Raw genomic sequence first — 24,521 nt, 5'->3', positions numbered from 1 at the left:
GGCAAGCCTCCTCACCATGACCGAGGCGGGCACACCTGTAGCAGAAACTCGGGAGGTTTTCAAACCTGAAGAGTTGCCAGTGCAGGTCGGTGCCAATCCGGATGAAAGTCCCCGGTCGGATCGGCTCCCGGGCATCCAGTTCCACCTTGACTCGTGCGAAGCCAGTCTTCCGGCCAAGATCAGTGGTTTTGTCCAGTGCCAGAGGGCGGCCGGCCTTCGCAGCGATGTTCCAGATCAAGCTCTTCGACCAGTATTCCAATGGCAGGTTAGGAAGCCTCAGCCAGACAATGAGCCGATGGAGATTCATATCATCCGGGACAAAGTTAGGTCGCCACCTCTCCATGGCTAGAAGCTGGCCAGCCACCAGCCACGGCCCGGCATCCATGGCGGCTTCCCGATGCGTCTTCGTCCGGAAGCGGAAGGAGAAGGTCTCGCTCGACATCACGAAGGCCTCGACATCGTAATCCAGCTTCCCAACCCTTCGCAACTCCCGGCAGATCCACTCCGCTGGCACCCGGCGACCTACACTCCGAACGATGACTGCAGTATCCCTCCACGCCGCCCTTGCCAGCTCCCCCTCCTCCGGCGGTATCTCCACCACGTCCGTGAAACGCATCTTCAGCGCCTCCAGATCAGCTTCAGAGATTTTGTGGTCTGTCCAGAGCGGCGGCGGCGGTCTCGCCGTTCCTTTCGTCACATCCGCCCACGACCGACCAGTCGGTTGAGGCCGCAACGGCTTCTCCCCCTGGTCCATCGCCTCCGCCTTCCCAGCGTCGACCCGGCCGGATGGCACCATCACGCAGCCGGGGCGTTCGAACAGAGCCCCCACCCCCCCAATTCGGCTACAGCCGGACCCACCCGACTCCCCCACCCGAATCCCTCGTCCACTACGCCGCCAGATGTTTGGAAGAATGCCCCACCCGTCGCACGAAGTTTGGCGCATCCGGGCGCACTCCCCAAGTCACTCTCTCTCTCTCCTCTCCGATAGCGCTTGACTAGCAGGCCCTAATCCACAGCAATTAGATTTTCAGAAAGCTACTTCCAAATTTATTCAAAACGTAGAAGGTTATTTTTGTTTTTAACTTTTTCTTTAACTGGGAGCACGTGTAACGGCCGTAATCTTCGACCTGTTTGCTTTTGCCGGGGAATCAGGGCAAGCGGGCGCATAATACACACCGCATATACCCCCGCACACCGCCGCAGACATGAAGGAGAGAACATTTCCTTTTTATTTTCCCGTCTTTTTAACGATTCATCTAAACCCTCCTTAAACCCTACGCCTCTCTCTCTCTCTCTCTCTCTCTCTCTCTCTCTCAAATCGATCAAGCTGGAGCTCTCAAAGAATCTGAAGCTGGGGAAGATTAATGCCTCCAGCACCAAGGTCTGGATCGTCCTCGGCATCAGCGTCGCCGGCGTCCTGATCCTCGCCGAGGCCACTCGCCGGAGGAGGAGGAGATCGAGAGAAGGATCGCCTCCCGTTGAATACTTCGGCGCATTCGTTGAGCGATTCGAGCTCGCTCCCTCCCCTCAGCCGCCGCCGCCAGCCGCCCGCCACCCCCTCGCCGGCCTCAACTTCGCCGTCAGCGACAAGTCCGTTTTCTTCCCTCTCCTTCTTGGCTTCTTTGTGATTTTATTTTCAGTTTCTTTTTTTGTCTTTGGTCGGGTTATGTATTCGTTTTGTTGGTGATGAAAATTTGCAGTTTTGAAATCAAGGGTTATGTTGCCGGCTTTGGGAATCCGGACTGGAAGAAGACACATGAGCCTGCGAATCGGACAGCTGTGGTGGTGTCGATGCTTCTGAAGAATGGGGCTTCGTGTGTCGGGAGGACGGTCATGGATGAATTGGCATATGGGTCAGTATGTCGATCAAAATGATTATTGCTGTTGTCCTTGTTGAGTATGCCTGGAATATTGCTAGTATTGTTCACAGTTTGTTGGTGATTACATGGAATAGTTGCAAGAAAGCATCAATTTGGTATTTAAGCTATCACGCTGTAGATAAATCAAATAAATCAATTATTGCTGTTCACATTAAAGAGAAATACACCATTAAAAAAATGATGTTTGCAGTGGATAATTTGACTTCCATGGATCAACATTAAGGTGGCCATTTCTATTTGTAGTCCGAGTAGTTCATTCCCTTTTTTTAGTGTGCTTTAAAATCATCTCTTCCACTCATGTCAGTGGAAGTTTAAATAGTAAACTAATTGTTGGCAGCCGTAGAATGGTCACTTATGTCTTATTTGGATATCATATGGCCCTTGTATGCATGATGATAGCAAGGTTTGAAGAACCAACTATAGTGCAGTAGGGCTTGCTGGATATCAAGCCATATTGAGGTGCGCACACTGTGCCATACCAAGGTGTATCAATGAACTGGACGTCGGCATGGGGTGTGCCCCATTACGCACTGTGCCAGTACATGACTGCTGTGCTCCCATATGATGGTACTTTAGCCCTGAATGTTACTTGTAAGTATAGAAACATGAGTTTTATGCTTAAGCGTTTATCATGAAGAAGATGGTATTTAGGGGGCTAAATCTTTAGGTTGGACTCACATATGTTTTTGGTTTCCTTTTTGGTTCATATTGGGCTCTTGGAAGGTCCACCCTCTGATTCATCCACCAACACTTTTTTTATGCAATTCAGATTTGGCAGTGTTATCTAGAACCTTCCTAATCTTTATCTTGATTTATAAGGTATTTGGTAAGTGCGGTTGGAGATTCACTAGTATTTTGCTTTTGGGATTTAACAGTCCAGATATTTGAATTTCATTTCAAGGAAATTTAACAGTGAAAATTTTAAATTTATTGGTTAATCAACAGCAAAATATATGCTTCCTTCAATTGAAAAGATTGGTCTTTGGAAAAATATTAGGGTAATGTCATTTTTGAGATTCTTGGTTGAACATTTTTCTCAATCTAGATGCTTGTTGATCGAGTTTTAGAATGTGAATATCTTTGACTTCAATGTAAATGCTTTTGACCAACTAGCTGGGTGAGAGGGAATCGTGCTCCAGTTGGTTGTTGGGGCAACCATCTTTGGCCCATATGCGACTGTTTTATTTTTTATTTTTCGATTGTCTAGAAGGAAGTTTTCCACTTTTATTTAAGCTCATCAGATCGGAATTGGTCAACGATTTTGCAATTAACTTATAGGCTATCTGACCATAAGCATCTTCTGGATCTAAGGACTTTAAACTGTAAAATATGAGGCAGTGTAAAATGCATAATGGTATTGCATATCTTGTGGTAAGAAAAAGCTCCTTTTAAATGCTTATGAAACATCAGAAGAATCTACTCATTATTTTAGGAACTTGAGTGCAAGATCCTCCATGAATAAGGGTGAGAGAACACCTTTGTGAATTCCAAAACCACTTTTGTGGTGCATTACTGCTTGATTTATTATTTTTCGATTGTCTAAAAGGAAGTTTTCCACTTTTATTTAAGCTCATCAGATCAGAATACAATCAATTGGTCAATGATTTTGCAATAAACTTATAGGCTATCTGACCATAAGCATCTTCTAGATCTAGGGACTTTAAACTGTAAAATATGAGGCAGTGTCAAATGCATAATGGTATTGCATATGTTGTGGCAAGAAAAAGCTCTTTTTAAATGCTTATGAAACATCATAAGAATCTACTTATTATTTCAGGAACTTGAGTGCAAGATCCTCCATGAATAAGGGTGAGAGAACACCTCTTTGAATTCCCAAACCACTTTTTTGGTGAATACTGTGCACATTCAACATTTTGTATCGTATGTGATGGTTACATTAAGCATACCTCAATACCTAATAAGGTAGAGAACATTGAAAATATGCAACCCCATGTTTTGTTTCTTTTGGATTTCTAAAGTGTAATTTATTAAAAGTTACAGTTGGGACTTGGGAGTTAATTGGAGATAAGCTTCCATTTACTGGATAAACAATACATATTACATAATGTCTCACTATAATAATAGAAGAGTGAATGGATGCTTGAGTATGTTATCACTGGGTATCATTGAGCTGTTTTATATTGGATAAGAAGTGTTCCTTGCATGTTATGTTGAGCATGTGGGTACCGATAGTGGAGAGGAAATTGTATGGTGATTGGGTTGGAGTGATCTCTAACCACAAATATACGGGATGTCGCTTCACTTAAATGGTGATTTCTTCTTTTGTAGAACTCTTGGATCGCACGACAGATGATTTTCTTATCCTTCCTACTTCTTTGGATTTGGCTCATCAGCTCATTCAAAGAGTGTATATTTGCTCCCATGTATGAGATATCATGGGGTAGGGTAACTGGGCATCCAAATACTTCTTAGCTTCTATTCTAGTTGTTTTATTACTGGTATTTGTTTGCTTATAATTGTAGCATTTGCTTCTGCAGCTATCTTATCCCATGTTTTATTCACCTGCCCTGCCTCTTTGTATAATTTTCAGTTTTGTAATCAATAGTTTTATGTTTTCCTTTTGCAGTCCGTTGTTCTGCATCTGTCTTCCATGTTTTAGCTTTCTTGTAAGCACATGAGGTTTATTGAAATTTGAAAGAAAGGATCCCCCTTAACCAACTACCCAACTTTTCATCAAATGCGGTAGAGTTTTCTGCCTTGTCGAGGTGCAGGAATGCTCCAATATTAGGCCCAATCTCTTGATTTCGAAAACATAGCTAGAAGAAAGTTACAATGAAATCTTTTTCATTTTTTGGATGTTCTAAATCACATTGACATGAAAATTCAACAGGTTATATTTTTTATGTATATATACTTGTACCAAGTATTCAAACAAATCGCATCTCGAAGAGAGGTTCTTTAGGTAGTTATTCTCTTTTATTTTTGTGTCCTCATTATTCTTGAGTAATCAGACTTCATGGTATTTTACATTCATTAGATATCTTTGGCAGCTTATTCTTCTCTTTCTGTTGTTTGTTATGAACTTTATTTTCATATTTGGCAGTAAGTAGCTATCAGTTTGTTATGCCTGCCTTAAGTGGTAACTACCGAAGCTTATCCGTTTAGTTTATTCATGATTTATGTCGCAGTATCACAGGAGAGAACTTGCATCATGGGACCCCAGTCAACCCACAATTGCCATCGCTGGTCCCTGGAGGATCATCTAGTGGCTCTGCTGTAGCTGTTGCTGCTGAACTAGTTGACTTTGCTCTTGGTATATTTCTAATCCTCAATATGCTCCCATCGCTGTGGGATTAAGAAAGTCATTAATTAATTTCTTTCTTAAGGGCAGTGCACCTAAATTTAATGGCCTCAAAAGCAGCCAAATGCTCCCTTTGTGTGATATTTGCTTCATGCCTTGTTCTAAGCATGCAAATTCTCGTTCTGATGTATGTTCTTCCAAGTTAAGCCTGTAGTGGGGATACTTGTTTTATAGCATTTTATCTTAGCCCTTGCTATACCCCGTAATTGGGATATTTTTTTAAAATAATTTACCTGGTTCGTTCCTCTCCAAAGTTGATGTGGTTTTCCTGACTTCTGTTGTAATTTATTGCACAAAAATTCTGCTATAACTTCACATTTCTATGCTATCAAACATTTATTCTATGTATTCCTTGTCCGATAGTGCTGTGTATAATAAGATTTCTAATCCCAACTGATTATTCATTCATGAGGCATTAAATGGGTGGTCATGTCATTTCAGTGCCTTTTGCTTTTTCTGACTTAAGAAAGATGCGGTAATCAAATTCGGCATGTTCCAATTCAGTTTTGCGACTTTATTAACATAAAGTTTTTTTTTTTTTCTTCTTTTGGTGAATAGTTACATGTTTCTCCAATTTCTTTGGTTTTTGCTTTAAGTTCATAATTCATTATTTCCTTTTGTGCATGTTTTTTCTGGATAGTTTCGTAGGGTGAAAAATTCGGTTTATTAACTTACACAGTTTGGTAGATTTTATTTTGGACTTAATATTGCCTGTTGAACATGGTCTTTAAATGTTAAAATGTACTGGAAAGTGAGTTTATAAACATTTTGGGAAAGAGCTAGAAGGAGAGAGACAAGGATATAGATCACATTGCTGAATTAGCTTTCTAATAACCCCTAGAGTATTTTTTTTACTCATTTCTCACATAAAACCAAGCTTCATCATGAACTGTACATTATGTACTAGTACAATGCGCTAGTGATTTTTCAAATTAGATGGCCATGGCTTGGTGAGTAGTAAGCCTACTATGAAATCTCAAAAAGCAATACTGTGGTTTATTTGTAAATATTAGGGCAGTTGCTGAGAAACTAATCTTATTGTAACTGCTGTCTGAAAAGAAATGTTTTTGCTCAACTAATTCTCCTAACATCAATTTATTTGAAAATTCGTGTTATTGTTTCTTTGCTGGTTCTTTGTGACTCTGCAGTTTTCCTATGTAATGAGTTGCTCTGTCTTCCACAAGTTTATATCTTTGATGTGAAGTTATTTCTATATCTTCTTCCTGCACTAGCAAGATTGTCCAGTTTACTTTTTCTGATTGCAGATGATGGAATAATACATATATATAATTTATGATTTCTGATGAATTGATGGTACTTTTGTTTGCATAGGTACTGACACAGTTGGAGGTGTGAGAATTCCAGCATCTTTTTGCGAGGTTTTTGGATTTAAACCTTCGCATGGGGTTATATCTTCTATTGGAGTATTGACAAACTCACAAAGTTTAGATACCGTTGGTATGACCAGCTATCTCACCAAGCAACTTCTGCCCTTTTTTGATAAGCGTACAGGCAGGCATGGGCATAGGCACAAGGATGGCCATGTTTGCGTCTTCTATGATCTTGTTTTATTGTTATCCTTCTTTGTGCAATTTGAGTATGATGATTGTTAGTTTTCTTTTTCCTCCATAGTTGTCTGTTATGTGATATATTGCGGCAAGAATTATCTGTTTGTTCTCTTATTGATGACCTAATTTGTCCTTTTTCTCTTCTTTCACAAATTGTTGCTTGCTTTTTAGGATGCAAGAGGGGTCAGACCAAGATAATGGTTAGATCAATGCACGGACGTGCCACTAGTTCGAATTGGAAAAAAATGGAGAAGTGGCGGTTGGTCATACGGCCTTGAACTTTCAAGTACTTTTATTACTAGGATGCTGCCCACTCGGAGGGTGGTAACTAAGTAACTAAATTGAGGGAAAACAAAGGATAACACTAATTAAAAATAAAAGATGCTATTGGGATAGGTGTCAGTACGTAGTTTGACACTTATTCTTGCTGGTTTGCGCCATATGGGCTAATATTGCTGTGTGTGGTAGTCACCTTTCTTCTACTACTTCCATATTCTGGGTAGTGCACCCACTCCTCTCATATTCTGGCAAGATAGGTGTTACTACTTAGTTTTGAACTTGTCCTTGTTGGATTGCGCCACGTGGGCCATTATTGCCACGCATGACGGTTAAAATTCCACTACTATATTTTGGCTAGTGGTAACTATTGGCCAGCCACTCTTCCCACATTTTGGGTAGTGGCAACTGTTGGCCAGCTCCTCTTCTTGGGTTCTGCTCTACTAAGTGCCTCATCCTAGGTTGATAGCATCTCACCTCCATGGTTTGCACCCTTGCTATCCGGTATGTATCTTTGGTAGTCAATCTGATGTTGGCATTCTTTTAGTAGTGTTCAGTTTGCTATCTGAGTACAACTTCAACCTGTTGGTTGAGTACAACTTTGGGCTAGTGGATGAGTACAACTTCGACTTGTTGGCCGAATATTTTGGCCTTCTATTCAGGTATTTTAGTCTGATGGTCGAGTACAACTTCGACCTGCTGGTTGAGTGCTGTGGCCTACTAGCTGAGTACATCAGTCTACTGGTCGGGTATAACTTTGATTTGCTAGCCGAGTACTTAGGCTTGCTCGGTACTTCAACTTGATGGCCGAGTACAACTTTGGCTTGCCATGTACTTCGGCCTATTGATCGAGTTTAGTTTGTACTTTGGTACTTAATCAAAGGTTGACATCCTTCCAAAACTTCTTATTCGGCCTGCAAAAGATGTCCTTTCTAAAGACCCACTAATACTCGGTCTATATTGGATGACCTTCAAAGGCATGCTATTGATTAGTCTACAAATTGTGGTCATTGGTCAGCATGTAGTGTAAACACAAACCTATCGCTAGGCTTTGTGTAACAACCATTGGCACTTTTATTATCCATCGTTTTACATCATTTTGTCTCATTTTGGTAATGACTTTTTCTAATTGTTTACTTCAGAAACTATATAGGCATAGGACTTATTCAATTGAGTGGCCTTAAAGTTTTAGGAAATTGTGCTGTCAATGGTTTGAACAAGGACTTAGGAATACCCATGCTGTATTATACCTTCATGGCATTGAGAGCCATGACATGGTGTGCTGTAGTCAGAGATTTAGAATGAAGTTGATTCATGTTCAGATGCCAGTTTAAAAGTATATGACAAGATTGTGAAGCACTAGATGCCCATCTAGCACTATGTAGAATATGTGATTTATAGCACTGACAAGCATAAATTCTTGCCTTAGGATCCATGTTGTGTAGACTGGCAAGGTTTCCTTGTCAAACTCTGACACTTCTTTTAATATTTTTACTCCACAATCCTACAGAAGAAGAAACAATATTATCTTGTTTCTATTTTCCATATGCACCGAAAAGTTTACTTTGTTTTGGCTATTGCTTTTAGAATTTTATTTCGGTCTGTCTTCTTTCACCTTGGTGGAACATTGGCATGGAGATATGTAACTTAGAACTCCTTTTTACAGAAATGAACCATTTTCAAATATTTATGGGTGGTTGAAATGCTATTCCCGTCTTTTTTTCAAAAAAGATATTTTGAGCAAGGTTCACTTAATATTCTTTCTAGGTCTGTGTAAACTTCAGTGAAAATGCTTTTCTGATTTGTTTGTTAAACATTCCCTGATTTCATTATCATTTGTCTCACTTTTGAAAATTTGGAAATTATTTCAGGATGGCTTGCGCGGGATCCATCTGTTTTACATCGTGTTGGGCATATATTATTACAAGCATCTCTGGTGGGGCTTAAAAGAATGAGGCACTTTATATTTGCTGATGATTGTTTTCAGTTTTTAAAGGTTCCAAAGCACAAAACAATGCATGTTATAAGCAAAGCTACTGAAACATTGTCTGGGTGTAAGTGTACATACCCACGTTGTTATTTTGCATTTCTGGGTTTAAGCGTACATGTCCGTATTGTTATTTTGCATTCGTTGGTTCAGAGGGACAAAGTTCCAGGCTTGTAGCGTACTTTTTAATCTCATTCTGGCGAAAAAAATGTATAAGCAAAGTTATTGGCACAGTTTTTGGGTTTAAGTGTACCTGGCCATGTTGTTGGTTTAGGGACATTAAATTGTGGCTCTGAGCTAATTTTTTAATCTTGTCTTGGTGAAAGAATATGTAATTAAATATTTGGCAGAAGGAACTCATGGATTTATTATTTATGTTTTCATTGATTATGCAGACCAGACTCCAAAGCATATGAACATTAGTCAGTACATTGCTTCAAATGTACCTAGTTTAAAGGAATTTCATGAACCATCTACAAAATTGCAACAGGGAATGTCCACTCTAAAGGCTCTTTCTACTGTTATGACATTATTACAAAGGTATGTGATCGATAAAGTTATGTTTTGATTGAAAGGTTGTAAATAATGTCTTAATCTTTAGGAATATTTTCTTCTTCTAGTACTCATGTATGCTTTGTGTCATATTGCTGCTCCAACATGTTGTTAAGGGTGTTGAGCTACGGAATCATTCATGGTCGTCATACATTTACAGAAAGGGTGGCATTCTAGAAAAATTGAATGCTGTAGCGTACAGAAATATTTGACTTGTCCTTCATATCGAGATCTGTTTTCAAGAAATTTATGTGCTGATGTATGCTGTGTTGCATCACAAGCAGAACATATTAAGACATCATGTGTAACAAGATTGTGCAAAAGGCTTTTGCAAATTTAGATAGTTTGGTGTGTTTGCATGGAAACAGATTATGGATGCTATTTTCTGGAGTTGTGACATTTAGTGGTTTGACTCAAACAAATATGGAATATGTATAATAGTGTACTAATACATACAAAACAGCTCACAACCTTGATGTTGATTGATAATAGAATTGAGAGATGCTAAAATCACTAAAATTGGAGTACTAATTTGTTGCAGCCCTATGTCTGCTAGAAAACCCTATTAAAACCAAAAGAATCAAAACATGGGCATGTAGGTTGGTTTTCGCTCACAAACCTAAACCCATTTTTCTAGCTGTGTCATGTAGGAGTTTGACAAATCATAGTACACTCAACTATACCTGAACTGACCTGGCCAGACTAGACTAGGTCAGAAAAAAGGAACTCCAAAATGCCTGGTGTCGCCAAGTTCAGTACCCATCAGAATTTTATTCGAAATTGGGGCAGATCCTAACCGTATGAACTTACTCAAGATGATGCTACCCATTTCTGAATTTTCAATTTCTTTTTTTTATTTACCTGAATGTCATTTTTTACAGAAAACATACACGAAGAATGATTGCAGATTAGCTGTAAGTTATCCAGCAAGAGTCATATTTTTTGACATTGGAAGTGTGTGAAAAGTCTCCTATTGGTGGGCATAAATTGGGTAATAGAGGCCACCTGATCAACTGTTTGGAGTTCCATTAGTCTTACTGGATTTCCTCTATTTATCATGTAAATAATGTATTTAGAAAATGAAAGATAGACAAAGTCATATGGTTACTCAAGAACCGAAGTTCTAAGGTGGCATAAAGATACCTGAGCAGGCAGCATATACAATTGCCACTATTCTGTTATGAAACTTGGTTTTATGTCTAATATCATTGTGAACCCTCAACTTTGTGTATCTTATCACGGCTATGACTGGATGGACTGATTAGTTCTTTTAAGTTTAAATTAATACTTTGGTAAATGGAGAGAAATAATAATGTTCTTTTACGTAAAGATTAAGGAGTGACAACTAGACTTTGCATCTAAGTTCAATAATGTATTTTTTTTTGTTCAATTTAATTGCTACAATTGGTTATTGTGTGTTTGTGCGGACATGGGTGTGCTAGTGTGTTTATGTATCTATATATATATATGTTTAGATATACATACATAGACACAATACATGTGTGTGCCATGTATGTATGTTTATGTTTGGTATCGTCTAGATTTATTTGTTTATTTGAGGTTTATTGCATTCATTGGATGTTAGTTTTTCGCTTGGTAACTTTGCAATTAAGCTTTGTTAGAAGAGCATCACTTCCAGTCTGACAAATTAATTGCCTTTCCAGATATGAATTCAAAACAAACCATGAGGAGTGGATTAACACAGTGAAACCCAGGATAGGTGTTAATATCTCCACTCGAGTTCTTGCAGCTGTGAATTCCACACATGAGAACGTCAAATCATTGTATAAATCTCGGATGGAACTACGAGCTGCACTGAATAGCCTTTTGAAGGTATTCTTTCATTTTTCATAGTATTTTATAGTTTATAGCATAGGCACCTAATCACCTATGATATATCTTCCAATTTTAGCTACAATTTGTCATTACCCTTCTTAATTTCTCCATAGTTCAATGTAGCATTATAATTATTTTGATAGATAAAAGTTTTTTTTCTAAATGATAAAAAATAAAATTAGTGTACAGGAGTTGACATGATGTTTTGGCATAATGTTTTCAATTACGGAACAACTGTTGTACATCCTCCTTCCGGTAATTGATCTGGATTCTCTCAGATGAACCTCTAAAATCTGAATAATGTAGAAACAGCTTCTATCTAACCAATTTTCACTGAACTTGATCTTTAAGCCTCTTGGTGATTGCCAACTTTCATTGTATTTCATCTTTAAACCACTCGATCAATTTATTAAATCAGTTTTACAATTCTCTCATTTGTTGCCTCCTCACTTTGATGTCCAGAGTTACTTGGACACCCTAAATCTTGGGCTAGGATGCTTGTGATGCTCCATGACACTCCTTAATGCTTCATACCATCACATAATGATGTCATCACATTACATGTCTAAGAAACAATTCAAACTCGTATGTGAAAGCAATCAAGTCTGATAAAACAATTAGCTAGCATTTTATTAAATTAATGAACTCAGGGAGCATAGGTCTAGCTCATTATTCATTATTTTCATATATCAGTACATATCTACGAGTTATGTAAGTGTTTAGGTGTCCAATTCCCCCCCCCCCCCAAAACAAATAAATAAATAAAAAAAGAGAAACACATGCACGCACACATGAATAAAAAATGGGAAAAAATTGCACCATCTTTATGATGCTACCAAGCTGCTTCTCGATCAAGCATATATTTTGCGCTTGTTGTCGTTTTTATCATTTTTGAGGTCAAATATCTTCATAATCCTCCCAAGTTAAGCTGACATTAGTTATTTTTTCTTGATTGATTTCAAGGTTTTAGGTACCAATCTATACTGGTCGATGCAGGCATAACCTACCAACTCTGTTACAGTTCTGGTAGTCTGGTATGATACAGGGCTCAGCATGCTTTGTACTGCAATGTGGTATGGTGGTGTTTTGACTCCAATAGCACACCATGTGTTGATATGGGGTGTAAATACCATATTTACCACAATGGGATCTGGTAGCAAGACTTAAAATATTGATTCAATTAATGGTAACTTTAAAAAGGAATTTTCCTTGTCATTTAATTCCTTTCTGTGTTTTACTTACACTAGGAGTGAGAAATAACAAACAGCACTGTGAAACATCTTGGCTGAAATATGAACATGTACAAACCACACATTCAAACTCTTCTAGAAGACCAACTAGGTTTGGTTTGTTCGCAAGTTCATTCTCTTTTCAATAGAATATCCCAGATTAACTTATAGTACCAAAAATATCAGTATTAGTACTATATTTGTCAAAGTGGTTTTCTTTTCTAACTTAGCTGATGTCTCTAGGTGATGCAAGTCTAGCGTGAATCCAGAACTTCTGGTGGTCAATTTTGCCTAGTTTTCTTGTTTTCCAACCATGTTATGATACCTTCATGGCATCGTAACAGCAGTTCTTTATGGCCAGTGTTTTGCTTCATCTATAGTAGCTTCCCTCGCCACACATAACATGTTCTGATATCGAGTCTCAATTCAATAAAGTGTTATACTTACCATCATAAAATGATACAGATCTTTCATATGTTATAGTTAGTTATAACTTTATTTATCTAAACCAACATTGTGGAAGGACTTTTGTGGATAACTTCTCAATATCATGTTTATATGTTTGTGATGGTCTGGTAATCTTTTTGATGGGTATGTTGGCAGTTATGTTGATTTGTTTTTGTGATAGTATTTAACTCCTTATTACAAAGGCCAAGAAACGTTGGCATGTTGTGGATGCTGTTTTGATTTTCATACAGTGCTGTGCTGGGGCATCTTGCTTTTTCTCCCTTGATTCTCATGCTTTGAGAATTAGATGCTATGTATATGTTTTTGAATTTCTTAGCTGCAGTTGCATGTTTCTTTGTCTCCCTTGATCTGTATTTGTTGCTGCTGTTATGGAAAACCATGTAGAGGGTGCTTTCTTTTGATCCAGTCAATCAGCTTCGATTTTCCAATGTCTAAGGTCTTATTCGTCATTTTCTTTGCTTCATGCTGCACGCTGCTTAGCTGTCTTCCATGTTTGTTGCATGATTTGCTTAGTATGACATGACTAATGGATAGTATAATGCTTACATATCCATGCATGTGCAGCCCGCCTGTTATTATATATTGAAGTGATTAGTCTATCAATCTGGCTCATTTTTTTAAAAAATTAAATCTTAATTGTTTGTTTTTGTTATCATTATTTACTACATTCTTCTTCAGGATGATGGAATTCTAGTAATTCCTACAACAACAGATTTTCCATTCAATCGCAATTCTAAGAAAAAAATGCCTCTGGAGCTAGAAGATCGACTGTATACATTGTTGAGCATTGCTGGGATGTCTGGCTGTTGTCAGGTATTTGGTTGTATTGAACATAATCAATTGCTAACTAAATTGTTATTCTGAATAATTCTGAAAAGGTTAATTCTTTTATTACTTAGTAACCAGTTCTAGTATGATATGCTGCTTATATATTTTGTTAGTTTTGATTTGCAGGTTACTGTTCCTTTAGGGAAGCATGATGGCCTTCCAATTTCTGTTTCATTTATAGCAGCTCATGGAGCGGATAAATTTCTTCTTGATACTGTGTTGGATATATATTCATCCCTCCAAGAACAAATTAGCATTTCCTCCAACTCAGTTCCAACACCAGATACCAATGGGAACATGGAATTATCAGAATTACTAAAAGAAAAGGTTCCTTTCTCATTTCTTTTGCCATGCATAATGTATATAGTGCAACTTGATGCAAGTTTCTTTTCATCTTTCCAATGATTTCAGCATGATTAGACCTGCTTGCATGTTACTTTTATACTCTTGGTCTTTCGAGTGCATAATAATCTCGCAGCTGTGTATTCATTTACTTCTGTAAGAAAGCGGCCATGCATTGTAGTTTGTAAGATTTCTGGTCTGGGTCAATATGTGATAACTGATAATTAAGGGCCTGTTATGCATTGCTTTTATTTCTTGTTTTCTATTTTTAACGATAAAATTATAGAAACCGAGACAAAAAATGTTTGGTGCTAGTGTTATCATTTTCTATTTTGAAAATTTGTTTTCATTATTTCTAGAAAAAAATGAAAGTAAGAAATTCTTACTTTCAGTAGTTCTAAAAACAACAAACTCATGTTTTTTTTTATCACCACCACCAACAGCGCCTACGCTACTACCAAGTCCACCACCATCCCCATATTTATTTTTTAAAATAATTGACTATTACCAAGCATGTTTATATTTTTAAAAATTAGAAGAAAAGCAGAAAGAGAATTTCCATTTTTCTATCTTTGAAAATAGAAAAAAAATAAAAGTGATGCCAAACGACACCTAAGATATACACTATATGGCTTTTGGTTACTTTTTCCTTCATCTAGACTCCTTCAATCCTTCTAGTTATGGCATATGAACTTGTTAAGTCTTAGACAAGGGCCTTCCTCTAGTCTATGACATTTATTTGAGAAACCAAGGAAGAGGAAACTGATTAATGCAATTTTTTTCTAATGTGTCACCTGACCTACTTCATTATGATTGCATGCATAATTTCTTAAAAAAAATTGTGATGACATGCATTGAGCTACCTGGTGAAGAAGGAAAAAATGAAATCCTGTCAAATTACTTGTACACCCGAACCTTATCTTTAAGAATAAGGTATGATGGTCAATGTTAGAAGACTGAGTATTATATTGACCAATATAAGGACACAAGTATGGAGTTTCCTCTTCAATATGCAAGACATGTATTAGTACCTAAGTTGTTTACTTTGTCTTAGCACATTTTTGCACTGCTTTCTGATTGGTCTTGATATTCATAAGTAATCCATTGTTCTCAAATATTTTGAACAGGGAAATGCTGCATTCAAGGGAAGACAATGGAACAAGGCTGTTAACTTCTATTCTGAAGCTATCAAAATAAATAATACAAATGCAACTTATTACTGCAATAGAGCAGCTGCTTATCTAGAACTGGGCTGGTAGGTGTATGCCGTTTATTATAAATTCATGATTGTCAATAAATTTCTCATTACTGGGGATTTGTTTGAACAACTGTTATCGATCCTGTGCAGCTTCCAGCAGGCTGAAGCAGATTGCAGTCAAGCAATTTTACTGGATAAAAAGGTGATAATAAGTTTGTAAAAAATATTCTTTGAGCCTATGCATTTGTGAGTTTGCATACTCTGTTTTTACACTCTTTATTTTGCTGAATAGTAGTTGTATTTTCACTAGAAAAGTCGGGGAAATTAATTGTCCAACCCTTGGTTTGATTCTATTTAAGGATTAAGGCCAGGCCGTGTTTCATTTAGTTCCTTGGGCGTATTCAATATGGATCTACGCATTATCTATACATAGTTACTCCTTTTTTATGCACACTTACACATAATTATACATAGTTATGCCTTAATACCGAAGCCAGGGACTCGAGTTAAATAGTTATCAAACCAAGGGACTGGAGCAAAATTTTTGGTCATCAAGCCTGGATTGTTAAATGACACTCAGGGCCTGGAGTGAAGTTCTGCAGAAGTAAAATATGGGATTAATTTTTTTCTCTCTAAATGTTTATCACTATTTTTAGTATCTAATTGGATTTCTGGTAAGTATTTGGAACACTGCTCTGGCCGACACCAACTAGTTTGGGATTAAGGCTTAGTTGAGTTGAGTTTATTTGGAACACCGCTTCCATTCAATGCTCAATATTTCCGTGAAAGGTGATGTTAGTTTCAATCCATGCATTCCAAAGTTTGATGATATGAAGATGCCTAATAAAAAAAATACAAGAGAAAAAATTTAGAATGTAAATGATGGGATGCTGGTCTATACTCAGACTTCCCCCTATAGGGGATGCGTGTCAAGAGGGCTGCAAGAAGGATACATGTGTCCCACTCATATATTACAAGAGGGCTGCAAGAATGCAAGCATGCCCATCGACCTTTGTCACTTCTGTTTCATAACTTGCTGCCGTCTTTTTATTTTTCTTTTTTTAAGATATAAATTTAGACATCCTAACCTAAATTAGGTGCAGTCATTACCCTCTGTTTGCTGCACATTCTCCGTAATCATGGCATGGAGGTTGGCTGATCTATATTTTATGTCCATAGTTGGATGTGATTCTGGCAGTAATGATTTCACTGTGGTACTCTTGCTGACTATCTCTGCTTGAACTATTATCGAGAATCTTACAATTTGGTCTCGGGTGATTGGTGACATAATTTGAGAAAAACATTAGAATATTGGGGTTGTTAATCCTATTCTTTTATGTATCATTAGAACTTAGATATCAAGTTTGAGGTTGTCTAATGTAGGGCTAGAATTAAAGATTGCATAAGATTAAGTGTGGTGGCATTGGTATCAGGAATATCGTGATAAGAAATGAGGCACGGTGAAATGAGGTGGCAGCGGTATTAGAAATGTTATGCCAAACTCAATCATATGATCAAGAAATGAAGAATGCTTTTGTTGTAATTAGGGAAGCTGGTTCGTATGATATCAACTGCTTTCATATCCCATTGTCAGATTTTTTAGAATATTACTGGTGAAATTGAGCCATGTCAGAGGATAAGTTGAAGAAAAACAGGTTCTGGCCATGCAAAAAAGGAGCAAATTTGACCTCATAAAATGAGGATTTCATATTTGCCTTAAGGATTGTGAGAAGAGGGTTAATCTTTAGAATGCTTGAATAGAAATTTACAAGATTTGTACGAGAAGTTCTACCTGCAAGAGGTTATGCTTTTGATAGTAAGATAGTGGACACATTTGGACTATGACTTCAAAACATTGTATTCCTATTATAGACCATTGAGGAAGTTAATGATTTCTTTAGGCAATGTAACATCCCTTTGCTGGTTATAAGCCCCCATCCCCCTTTCCCCCCACCCCTACCCGATCTTTCTTCTCCCCCTACCCTACTATAGTTTGCTTTTGATGCTATTGTTTAAGCATTTGATAAATATTTCACATATGGAGTTGCAACTGAACTTTGGTATGTGCGTATATGTAACCATTAAGTTTTATGGTTAATATCTAGGTAGTCTGGAGAATAATATGCTTTGGATTTAGAACTGCTTTATTTTAAGTATTAAACTGTTGGTGTGGTCAATATCTGATCCTACAAATAGATGTGCTAAGCTAACTTCATTGTATAACTCAAGTTTGCACATCGAACAAGCTAAAATCCTTGCCAAAGCAATGCATTAGTTTCTATTCGTAAGAGTTAGATCTGTTCATGTGTTGGGCGGGGCCAAGCTCAGGCTAGGACTTGTCGAAAGGTCTATACAATTTTCTTAGGCTCGAGCCCGACGTAGCCTGGACTTTGGGCCAACCTTCTAAGCCCAAGCCCGATTCTTGCTCGAGCCTCAAGCTTCGGACTGGGCTTTGGGCTTCATGATCATTTTTTATTTTTTTCCTTAAAAAAACCAAAAAATGTTCAGAAATATTTTGGAAAAATGCTAAACATGAATGGTTAAATATTGTCAACAACCTACAACATGTCTATTATCCCACTAAATTCACATATCAACAATAATTTTCAACGAAATATACATAAATATGAAAAATAAACAAATAACACTAGCAAACTGAAAAAAGTCTGGTCGGGCCGGGCTTTAATTCCCAAGCTCGAGCCCGGCCCATTTATTAAACATGCCTATTTTCCAGGCTTGGCCCGTTTTGACGGGCCTAAATCTTTGGCTCGAGCCTACCCAAAAGGCTCCAGGCTTGAGCAGGCTGGGTGGGCCATCTCGCCCGGATAGGTCTATTAAGAGTTCAATTATTAAAATCAAAGGTGAATGTTACCTTCAAAAAAACATTTTTCGGAAATTGTGCTTAACATTTAGTTCTAAGCTGTTTTCTTTTCAAGAAGTTATTAGATAATACAATCATGTTAAATACGAGCTAGGAGGCCACTCGTTACATTTTGAATTTTGAGGTTAATGGCCTTTTCTATTACTCATTATGCTTTGGGAGATCTATTGCTGCAGAAGGCTAATTTCTCTCTCTCTCTCTCTCTCTCTCTCTCTCTCTTCTGTTACTACTAAATTAATTGGTTATGTGCCAATTTTTGTCATCAGAACGTCAAAGCATATCTAAGGCGAGGAACGGCTAGGGAAATGCTTTTATGTTATAAAGAAGCTGCCCAAGGTTAGCAGTCTAGCATCGACTTTTCTGTTATTGGAAAATAACATTCTTTCATTATCAAGCTAGTTGCATTGGTATGATGGTTGGTCCTAATTTCGTGTACATGGTGTTTGTGCCTACCTCCAATTGACAATCTGAGAACTTCTTTTTATATTATTAGATGCAGTCATATGTACATGCATATTAGCAGCCATAAAACACCATTATTGTCATGCATGCATACCTTGTAGAAGTGCAAATACAGCAGTAAGTTTATGTTATTGAATAAATTAGTCATGCGAACTTGAGTTATACTGTCAAGTAAATGAATATTTTTAATATCAGATTTTGATTTGTGGGATATAGTAGAATAATCCAAGTGTCATTGCAATTAGATGCCTGTATGATATTTTGAGAAGAATTTTTTCTTAACATAGACAAGAATTAGTGGCAATTCATGATATATACATATTAGTAGTATGCATGGATACATTTAATCATATCCAGAACTTTTTTTTTTAATTTTAAACTGGGGGCGTTCTGTATGGTTGAAAAATTGTCCTCCCAAGGTATATTGCCCAGTACTTAAAAATGAAAGTTCTGTTTAAATGTTCTCATTACCTATTATTTGATGCATAACAGCTGACTTGTTTCTGAACATAATGCACATCGTAAGTTGGGATTCCTTTGTCTTAGCGTGGATTGCGTATTCTTCAAACATATTTAGATTAAAAGTTGATTTTATGGATCGTTAAAAACACCATTGAGGAATGCAGTTAACAGCATTTATATGTGGAATGGAAGTGCGAGACATTACTGAAGATTGTATTAATGAATCGAAATAGCAACTTTTATGCAGAATAGTTTTTCTAACTTCCCTTGTTTCCTTTAAACCCTTTTCTTTACCAACAAATAGCTGACAATTACCAATAGCTTTTTTTAAAAATTGAAAAAGGTAGCATACTATCCCAGGAGAACCTAGGAAGCCTTGGACGTGCCAGTTAAATGTATGTAGATGTGTTGCACATTGTCTTGAATTCTACTTTTCCATCATCCAGGAAATAGATTTCTAAGCATGAAATATACAGTTCAGTCATGTTTTGAACATAGGCATTCTTTGTCGAGTAGTCATAACCACTAGCCATTTGGATGGTTTCTGCAATTTGATGGTGCACCTCCATTTAGGGTATGGAAAAAATAAGGTGTTCCGATGCACGGGGCTCCCACCACTATGGGGTCTGGAGAGGGTAAGATGCATGCAACCTTATCCCCACATATGGAGAAGCTGCTAGTGTTTTGAACCTGTGACATCTAGATCACAATATTAGCAACTTTACCGTCGTGCCAAGGCCCATCCTCCTATTTAGGATAATGAGATTCTTTTAAATTGATTGGTCCATGGATTTATTTCTAATTTTGAGGAATAATTTGTGCATGACAAACTTTAAATGAAATTCTACTAATGCAACTTTGCAATCAGCATACCAACCAAGTTGTTAAGGTTATGTGATCTGCAGTTCTTTCTACTGTCTGTTGGTGCACATGACAAGTGCGGGCTGTTAAAATTATACTTGCACCTTGACGTTGATGAGATTGTGAGTCACATGGTCGATAAAGTTTGGGTTGAAAAGCATGAAATTTTTCTGATGAGAACATCTAATTAACATGGCCTGATCAGGTCTAGCAAGTGTCATTAGTTTTCTACTTTTATGACAATTCAACCTATGGCTCCTTTCAATAGATCAAGCATAGACAGATCACTCTCTCTCGTTCGACATGGATTTCACTGCTAAGTAACCTTGTATTCAATGTGGTCTAAAGTAACTTTAGTTAGTTAGGCTGACATATAGGGGCATTGTATCATGTAAGGTCGGCGGAACTGTCCCGAACCGCCCGGTTCGGGGCATCCTGAGCTGTACCGACTGCAGACCGAGACGATTTCGATGACAAAAATGAGACCGACGTCGGAGAGGAAAAAGACAAAGGAAAAAGAGGAAGAGAGAGAGAGAGAGAGCAGGGGAGGGAGAGGGAGAGGAAGGAAGAGAGAGAGATTGAAGTTGGTCGGTGGAGGCCGGCTGGCTGCCGCACAGAGGAGGGAGCCGCGGAAGAGGGGCTCTCACCGATCTCCTGTTTCGTAGGGCTTGCTCTAGTCTTCTATTTCGAACGAAACAGGAGATCGGAGAGAGCCCTTCTTCTGCGGCTTCCTGGCGGCTCTCGGGCCTCCGCTTCCTCTGCGCGACGGCTCTCTAGCCTCCACCTCCTTGCGGCTCTCTAGCCTCCACCTTCTTTGCGTGGCAGCTCCCTGGCCTTCCGCTAGCTCTCCGCCGACCTCCCCCTTCTCTCTTTTTCTCTCTCGTTCTCCTCCCCCGCCTCTTTTACTGTCGGTACAGGTCCGACATGGCACAACGTGGGCCCGTACCGACTCGTCCCGCCGGAAAACCGGTGCCTGGTACTGGTATCGTCGACCTTGGTATCACCATTAATAATGCTCATAAACCTTCCAAAATTATGAGTTCTGTATTTGTTATGACTTTTGATTATTCAACACTGTAGTCAGAGGTTAGCAACACTTGGTAAATGTGAATTTATAATGCTGGAAGCTTAACAAGAAACTTTGAATCAAGACATCCATGAAATTTATGAATTAACAGTATTATCATGCGGCCGAAATTCAAATGGTATTGACATCAAACAATGTTGGGTGACTTGGTAATATCAGAAATTTTAAACTAGATTTATTTTGTAGTCTAGATAAAGGGATAACTCAGATCTGCATTATTAAACAATTTTACATTGCATGGATTTGTAGGAAGGTGTCAGACAATTAGCCTACATGTAGGGGTGCAAATGAGCCGAACACAAGCCAAGTTGGGCCCTGTAGCTTGGCTTGTTTTATATTTGAGCTGAGATCAAGCTGTTTATGAATAGCCTGTTTAGGAGAGCTAGTAGGAGCCATTTGAGATTTTTATTCATATAATTTGTTGTAATTCTAATTATATTTTAATCCTATAGTTAAATACATTCTATTCTACATAATCCATATTAATTCATAATAAATAATTAAAAGAGAATTATATTACCTATTATGTTTATAGATAATAATAATTAAAATAATATATATTATTTATATATTAATATTTTCCACCTAATTCGAGCCTAGCTCGAGGAAGCTAGGACTAGCTCTAGCTTGGCTTGTTTGTTCCTTATAATAACCGAGCGAGCCATACACAAGCGAAATTCCAAACAGCTTGCTTGTTTGCCGGCCCTACCTGCATAGATGCAAAATCCCCTCCCAATGCATATGCACAAGAAATGCCTCGGGTAGTGGAAGACCTTGCTTGCTTTTTGGTCTTTCCTTTTCATACCAGTGGGAAGCATGAAATCCATAGATCACTGTCTGTAGCTAGTTTCAAGCGTATTTCAGATTATTTTATGAATTACTAATTAGAAAAATTGAGGATAACATGCAAAAAGAACCAGTGGAAGAAAAGAGACATGCATGTGCTCCCCCTTTGCTAGAGGTGGGCATTGGGCCGGGCCGCCCATGGCCCGGCACGAAGCGGGCCGTGCTAGGCATGGCCTGCTTGCTACAGTAACGGGCCGTGCTAGGCACGGCTCGTAAAAGGGGGCCGGGCTGGGTTAAGGATTTCTGGCCCGCGGGTCGAGCCCGGCACGGCTCATAAGGGCCTAGGCTGGCACGATTCGTGGGCCAAGCACGGCACGGCCCGCGGGCCAGCCCGGAACGGCCCACAAGGGCTTGGGCCGGGCCAGGCACGGCTCATCCCCCTTAAAATAAATGGGAATAAAATTTTTTATTTATAATTTTTTTTAATAAATTAATAAATGTTGGGAACTAAGGATTTATTAATATAAATACACCTTAATGGTGGGGGGTTTGGCATAGACCCCTACCAGTTTATTAATTTAAATCAAAATGGTACATGAAGGGAGGTTTGGTCTGACCTCCAGAATACAATAAGAAAGGAGAAAAAATAGAGATGACTCACTTTAACAATTAAAAAAATAAAAATGTACAATTATAAAAAATTAAGAAATAAAAATAAATGATCAAAATCTTACTAACCATCAGTATTCACTATTCAGTAGTGTTTGTATCATCATCATCAGAGGATGTTGTATCATGTCTACCTTTATCTTGAAGTCTCGCCTCAGCATCCAACCAATCTTTAAAGCAGAGAAGCATCTCAATTGTTTCGTCAGTCATCCTACTTCTCTTTTCCCCAAAATATTCCTCAAATTAGCTGTTTTATGGCTGTTGGGAGGGGCAAAATGGGTAAAAAGCCAAAAATAGCCGTTATGGGCCAAAAAAAATAGCCGTTATGGGCCAAAAAAATAGCCGTTATGGTAAAAAAATAGTTGGCTCGGCCCGTGGCGGGCCCGGCATGGCCTGCCACCCCACGGGCCTAGGGCCGTGCCGGGCTTAGCCTTTAGGTTAAGCGGGCCGTGCTGGGCACGACCCGTTTAGTAACAGGCCGGGCCAAGCACGGCCCGTTTGGTCTGTGGCCCGGTGGGCCTGGCCCGGCCCGGCCCGATGCCCATCTCTACCCTTTGCCCCCTTTGCAATGGCATGCTACTTTATGGGTTTGGTTGTTCCGTAAGTACACTAATGTGGATTTTGTCTTTGCATGTGGACTCACCATCTATACTACTAATCTAAAGCTTCCAATTGATAGGGCAGCCTTGTGGTCCAAGTTGATCTGCATCCTTCCCAGCACAGAAGCAATGTGGACCTTCTTTCTCTAGTGCCAGATTTGATTCACTATTATAATTAGCCCGAGCAAGAATTATATTTGAATTTTTTTTATTACTTATAGCCTATAATATTTACCTTTTATGATTGGGTAAGTCAGGGTATTAGTTGTGCATGTAGTAAGTCAAACATGAGGAATACTATCAGTCTTATGCACATTCACATACTGGTGAGTTTTAGCTCTTTGTTGGAGGTCGTACTTCTCAAAAGTAAGTTTGTTATCACATGAGCAAGTAACCTGATTAGTTAATTAATTTACTTTTTCCTTCCAGATTTTAAGCACGCTTTAGTTCTCGAACCCCAAAACAAGACTGCACTTGCAGCAGAGAAAAGATTAAGGAAATTGACGGGCTGATATCATGACCAATGGCCGACTACATATTCTCTACAAATTGGAGGAAATATTTTTGCAGAAGCTGAACAGCAATTCATACATCAAATATTTAATTATGCCCATCCGTTGAGGATGAAAATTGTGAATTTTTCGAACAAATAGTATATTTGTTTGTATTATTGCTGCTACAAATTTTCCTAATTACTACGACTTGTAATATAGACTTGTTTGAGAATCATACAAATGAAGGAAATCATGTGGAGAACAAATTTTGCACTGGATTGATTCGAAGGTGCTCGTGAATTGTGAAATTTGAATAAATTTTTAAGATCCTTTTGGTTGCTTTGCCCCATATCATATGCTTTGCAACTGTTTCCAATTTTGATATCAAATGCTGATGATGTTGTGGGACTAATATCAGACACACCTTGAAGCTGCTTGCTGTGATGGAGTTACAATTGTCAAACCCTCAGTTTATGTGAACGGACAATGTATAATCATAGAAGTGTATTCTGATGTATCTTCCTTATATAAGATGAGATGCGCTAATCTTGCCAGGAATGGGAATCCACAGCATTGGCGACGAAAAGTGGGGACGATGTTTGCCAATTGATTTGATTGTAATGGAGTTTAAGGAAGGGGAAGCCTCTTGAATGAGTGGAGGCGTTTTCAATGGTGGAAGGCCATCATCTGTTTTGATTCTAAACTGAAGTGGAGCGTGATATCAATCTGACAAG

General features: G+C 38.4%; 1 protein-coding gene across 1 annotated transcript; it reads left to right on the top strand.

Moving 5' to 3' along the window:
• Positions 1–786: 786 nt before the first annotated feature.
• TOC64-V (translocon at the outer membrane of chloroplasts 64-V) lies at positions 787–24,136 on the top strand. The gene is made up of 14 exons (XM_089924070.1): positions 787–901; positions 1,017–1,590; positions 1,701–1,853; positions 5,030–5,154; positions 6,535–6,660; positions 8,918–9,100; positions 9,429–9,573; positions 11,250–11,418; positions 13,797–13,931; positions 14,073–14,273; positions 15,416–15,543; positions 15,637–15,688; positions 18,634–18,703; positions 23,723–24,136. The coding sequence occupies exons 1-14, from the start codon at positions 787–789 to the stop codon at positions 23,803–23,805; spliced, it is 2,259 nt and encodes a 752-aa protein (XP_089780196.1). The 3' UTR covers positions 23,806–24,136.
• Positions 24,137–24,521: the final 385 nt, after the last annotated feature.

Source organism: Phoenix dactylifera, chromosome 7 (assembly GCF_051530095.1).
Source record: "Phoenix dactylifera cultivar Ajwa chromosome 7, Ajwa_hap1_PhDact_Kaust_v1.1, whole genome shotgun sequence".
NCBI classification, from domain to species: domain Eukaryota; kingdom Viridiplantae; phylum Streptophyta; class Magnoliopsida; order Arecales; family Arecaceae; genus Phoenix; species Phoenix dactylifera.
The sequence above is the reverse complement of the archived record's forward strand: the minus strand, read 5'-3'. Positions and strand labels throughout refer to the sequence as shown.